At 47.1% G+C, this 5,780-nt stretch overlaps 1 protein-coding gene across 1 annotated transcript in view; it reads right to left on the bottom strand.

The window, feature by feature from the left end:
• The window catches only part of CWC25 (CWC25 spliceosome associated protein homolog), a 14,968-nt gene that overhangs the window by 7,331 nt on the left and 1,857 nt on the right, over nucleotides 1-5,780 (bottom strand). The window contains exons 3-5 of the mRNA XM_006022569.3: nucleotides 3,848-4,084; nucleotides 2,419-2,488; nucleotides 866-993 (exon numbers count right to left, since the gene is read on the bottom strand). Coding sequence (XP_006022631.1) covers nucleotides 866-993; nucleotides 2,419-2,488; nucleotides 3,848-4,084 — 435 coding nt within the window. The remainder of the gene's footprint in view (nucleotides 1-865; nucleotides 994-2,418; nucleotides 2,489-3,847; nucleotides 4,085-5,780) is intronic.

Raw genomic sequence — 5,780 nt, 5'->3', positions numbered from 1 at the left:
AAGAGGAGATCTTCAGCAACAGCATTTCATATAGCCATTTTAATGCTGTGCTAATATGATGCATCATCATTTTGGACCTTGCATTAAAAAAAAAGACTGCGGGGGGGGATTAAAATATACAAACTACTTTGTTAAAACAAGTCCTCAGGAATAAGGATCAGGTTGTTGATAAAGATCAGCTCTGCGCAAACACAGTCAGCTGGAGCATTTCAGAGACCTGTGAACTCTCCCTATATCTATACAATACACAAACTCAGGATCTAGGCAATAGGCCTGTGCGAAGCAGCTAGTATTCACTTTGGATTTGGTCAATTTGTGGGACAGTGATTCGATTCGGTGATTCAAATCACTGTCCCAAATTGATTCAGCAGAATCACCCAGGCCTATCCCCCACCCGCTCCAGCTCTTTGAAAAAAATAACAAAAACCCCAACTCACCAGGTGCTGCTGGGTAGGGGGGGGGGTGATCCCCGCTGCCCCCCACTGCCCAACACCACGTGGGGGGCTCTTCCACGAGCCCCCCCAAAGCCCCGAGGCCACTGCAGGAGCCAGTGAATCCAGGTGGGGAGGGGAGGATTCAGGGTTTTATTTCTTAAAGGTTGGAGCTTGGGTGGGCAGGGCAGCCGTGGGGAGTCGGGGCTTTTTTTTTTTTAAAAGCACCAGGAGCTAGGGCAGGTGGGGCAGCCATGGTGGGGCTGAGGAAGCAGCTCTCCAAATCTTTTCCTTTTTATTGGTCCCATGATTCAATTTGGATTTAGAGATTCGGGCACCGAATTGGGCCGAATCTCCTCTGAACTGAATCAGCACCCAAAGCTTTGCACAGCCCTACTAGGCAGAGATTTTTTAAATACAATCCCAAGACATACTTTGCTCTGCTATGCTCATCATCACCGACGGAACTTTCACTACTGGAACTTCGATGTCTGTGTTTTTTGTGCTTCTTTTTCTTTTCTTTCTTCTTCTTTTTCTCTTTTTTTTCCAAACTGCTTTGCAGCTACAATGCAAAAAAATCCAAATTCAGGACCAATCCCTACTGTTTGCACATTCTGTCAGTTACTATTATAGGACAGGGAGCACTATGCAGATATAAGGTCTCACATGGAAAGGTTTTCAGGATAACATTTTTTACAAACACACATAAGGGCTGACACGGAAGGAGGACTTGTCATGAAACCTCACTGAATCCTTCAAGTACTTGGCAGAAGAATAAAAAAAATGAAATTATTTTCTGCAACAGCATGACAAAGAGGAGAGAGAAGATGAAAATGAATGACATGTTTCAGGTAAGGTCCTTACTGGGAGATTACAATATGAAAGATTCACAGGAACTGAAATTCTCTTATTCTTCTCCAAAAAAACCAAGGGAATAGAAACCAGTTCCTTTCTCTAAAGAGTGTTCACTCTAGGGGTGCACCTATAGAGATTTTTGGGGCCAATACCAATAGTCAATTTTTAAGAAGGCATATTAGCCAATACTGATCCAATTTCCAATACGCAGCTTGGCAGTTCAAAAAGTAGCATCCGGCTGATAAATCTGTTGTAGTGGAAGAGAAGGGGCGTTGGGGGTGCAGATTAAGGCCCCTGTGGTGAGGGAGTGGGGCTGGGGCAGGCGCTGCTCATCTGGGGAGGGGCTCCCGCTGCTGCGTGCACCCCAGGAGGGCATGGGGGGGGGGTGCCCCCGGATCTGCACAGGGCAGAGGGGGCTGCCGCTGTGGGCTGGGGCCAGGGTAGCACTGGGTTCTTCCCGGCGTTGGTTGGGCTGGGCTGCGCTGGGAGGGGGAGTTTGGAAGGGCTGCAGCCACCCCAACCCCCACTTCCAGTGCTGCTGCCCACCCCACCCTGAGCGCAGCCCAGTCCAGCCACCGCCAGGAAAAGCCCCACGCAGCCCCGGTCCCAGCCGGCAGCAGCTGTCCATTCCACCCTGCACACAGAACCGGGGGGCATGTGGCTCCCATGACCTCCCTGGGTGTGCGAAGCAGCGGGAGCTACCCCCCCCCCCCTCAGATGAATTGCAGCTCTATCCGACACCCTGCCCAGCCCCAGCTGGGCAGTGCCTGCCCCAACCCCAGCTGGGCAGTGCCTGCCCCAACCCCAGCCCCAACCCCAACCCCACTCCCTCCCTCACTGCGGAGGCCTTGATCTGCCCCCACCATGCCCCACAACAGACTTACCAGCTGCATGCAGCTCTCCATGTTGCTGGGCTGTGCTCCTCACTGTCTATCTGCTGCACTGTGGCTGCACGCATGCACAGGGCACTTATCGGCCACATCAGGCCAATTTCCAATACAGTCAATTTTCTTTTATCAGTGCCAATCTGATATCTGACCTCTAGTTCACTCTGACCCACAGTAATGTTCTCCCTCAAGTCAATGCAAATTTTGCTTCTGTTTTCTGTTAAAGAGTAGTAAGCAATACATACCAGTTCTTTGATTTTCTTCATTTTTACAGGATTATTTAAAACTTCTCTTTTTTTCTCTTCCTCTCTTTTCCTAAAGAGGGGAAAGAGAGGCATTAGTATTTGCCTTTTTGATATTACTGGTTTTTAGAAACTTCACACAAAGCATTCATCTAACTTTCAATCCTGAAAATGCCTATCCACATGCAGAACTGGAGTTTACAGCAAGTTCTCACATGCTGTAAACGTAGAAATAACTGTATGATCAACTTTGTCGGCTTCTTAAAACATGAGCTGCTGAACATCAGTCAATCAACAATCAGTTAGTCCTCTGTATATTTACACCTCTGCTCCATGACATCCAGCCTATTGAACTGACCTGCCCATTTACTGTTCATCCTGATAACTGTTCTGGAGACTGCCTGTATGCTCAAAAAGGTTGAAAAGCCACACACATACTGCAACCAAGCAATTGTACAGTGCTGCCCACAGAGAGCAAACATGACCCAAATACATGGAATGATCAATTCACAGCTTGAAGCCTATGGTCTAATGATACCTTTGTAAGCATTACTGTGATTACCAGTCATGAAAATATGCAGCCTCTTTTACACTCCAGCCACGGTATTTAATTTTATGCAACACTTATACAATTATTCTACATGTAGCTCCAGAGCGAGATGTAAAATTACAACCTAGTAAAAAACAGTCTATTTTTCCACAGATACACTTAGAATTTACACATTCTTATTAGAGGGCACCAACTGCTTGAAATGCTGGGCTAAAAAGTGGGCAGCACAATGCCTCTGAGGCCCCTATCCTGCAGATACGTAAGTATATCACTTTATATACATGTGAGTGCTTGTACAGAGGCTAAAGAGACTATACAAAAGTAATGGCATGCTTACAGATTTGCAAGACTTGGCTCTTATCCTGATAAGCAAATAATACTTATAAACTGAAAATCAAAGATATGGGACATATATGCATCCAATCCACACAGGTGTGGGTTGGAGCCGGAACGAAAGATATTAACTTCAGTTTGTTTAGAAACCTTACGTCAAATTGTGCCTCGTTCAAATTGTCTTGCTTCAAAGAACAGAGAAAATAAAAAGAACAATCACAGAATCCAGCAACAATCACAGAAGCCACCCCAAGACCTGCAGATGTAAGTATTCTGGACAATGTTGTAAAAGTATACAAGGGCCTAAACCAGGTCTCTACTGTCCTGTCGAACCACAGAGTAAATGACAATTTCTGCCCCAAAGAGCTTACAGTCAAGAGAACACACAAGGGAATGAGACTGACATGAAGGTAGAGGGAACAGGGGGCTGACAAACATAACAGGATTCTTGGACACAAGTGCACTGGGTGTGGTACTCAGTGAACTTACAGCAGTGATAACAACTTGCTCACTGTTGTCTACCACCACTACCAATTCTGTGTTTAGTACCTTATCATGAAAAGTGGATCCTCACGGATTTTGTTTGCTATGTCTAGGACAGAGTTGGCACCTGTGGGGGCAAAAATGGAGCCTGGGAGAAGCCCTGTCTCAGAGGAACAACCTGCATCCTTTTCTTCTGTTTTCTCAAAGACGTATTTATCCACAGGGCGGCCCATCAGATACTCCTCTCTGTTTACCATGCCCCCAGGACCCTGGTACATCCACTCCAACTTCTCTTCTCTTTTCCTTTTAGAAACAAATTGTTATAGGGTGTTAGTTTTAAATACGAGTGAAAACTGTTTAGCCTCAGCAGACAGTACTCCTGCCTTTCGCCCTGACCCTGCAAAATTGTAACCTGGTGTTTAACTTTATATGCAGTGAATAATCGCACTGACTTCAACAGAACAATTTACAGGCTGGACCCAGGCATGCAGGCACATGTGGTTTGTGGAGCTGCAAACCTCTTTGCAGCACCATAAACCACACACTTTGCAAGTTAAACTGTGCGCGCTGCTAATTTGCAGCAACAGGGCAAAATTTGCTACTGCAATTTCCCAATAACAAAAAGTCCCTGAAAATAAAAAAGCAGCACAAAGCACACCAAAGTGGCATTCGTAAGGACAAATATGGAGACTAGGGCTACTTGCTCCCCCGTCTCCACACGCTTGGAGCCCCTACAATGAGGCACCCTGCACCCCAGCAAGCCGCTTCCTGGTTGGCTGGGGTGCAGTGAACCTTGAGACAGGGAAGCAAGCAGCCCTGGGTTGGCTGCTCCCATCTCCACATGCCTCAGTGTGGGGGCCCTGCTAAGAAGCTCCCGTGCTGAGGCATTCTGTGCCCCAGCCAGCTACTCCCCAGAGGGCTGGAGTGCAGGATGCCTCAGTGCAGAGGATCTGCAGCATGTCAAGACAGGGGAGCAGGCAGCCCTGGGCAGCCTGCTTCCCCCTCTCCACCTGCTGCTCTGGCTGGCTGGGGCACAGGGTACCTCAGCATGGCTGCTTGCCAGCTACCCCTGCACTGAGAAACCCTGTGCCTCAGTCAACCCCCTCTGCAGCACACAGAGCAGCAGGACAGTGTGTCCTGCAAAGTGCATGGGCAGGGGCATGCACTGCAGCATAAAGTAGCAGCACACATTTGTTCTGCTACTATTTGTGCTTCTGCAAACACATGCCCCTTCTCGTGTGAACATGGTCACAGGGTGCAACATTAAGCACTCGCATAAGTCTTCATAAGATAAGGGCCTTAGGATAACATGGGAAAAGCCTATTGGGGACCATCATTTTAAGGAATAATTCTACATATCATCCTTCTAGCTTTTATGCATTCCTGAATAACACCCATCTTTCTTTTTGGAGACAGTTCTACAGTCCAACTGATCCCATCACTAGGAATAAACTTCCATAGCAAGAGAAATGCCACAGCCAAAGGTACCTAGACTGTTCTAGTTCAGAGGTGGCCCATGTGTGGCCTGGGTCCCAAGTGGCATGAGCAGCCTCTGTATCTGGTACAAGACAGACCAGAAAGGGGGCAGGCAGAACAGTGGCAGATTGAACAGGGATTCCAGGGCAGGGAGTAGAAAACAGAGCAGCAGACAGTGCAAGGGAAGGGGATCAGAGTGGCACTCAGGGAGGGCATGGCGCTTAATTTGCAGCACATCTGCCGAAAAGGTTGATTCCGATTGTTCTAGTCCAATAAATACCAAAGGAAAGAGTAATTGTTTGCCTATTATTATGAGTCTTTTGTTCTTTTTCATGGCACCACGTCTTTATAACATAACAAACAAGAAAATTAGCTACAAGCTGAACTTTGGTAGTTGTAAATAAAGTCCTAAAAGAAATGTCCCCCCATTCAGAAATTTCTCCCATGAAATAAAACACAGGATTTGCCCCCAGGGATGAAACTTTGTGTACAGATTAAAACACAAAGCTCTGCCGCAGGAATG

The sequence above is a fragment of the Alligator sinensis genome, unplaced genomic scaffold (assembly GCF_000455745.1).
Source record: "Alligator sinensis unplaced genomic scaffold, ASM45574v1 scaffold886_1, whole genome shotgun sequence".
In the NCBI taxonomy this organism is placed as follows: Eukaryota; Metazoa; Chordata; order Crocodylia; family Alligatoridae; genus Alligator; species Alligator sinensis.
Note: the sequence above shows the minus strand (reverse complement) of the source record. Positions and strands in the feature narration are given on the sequence as shown.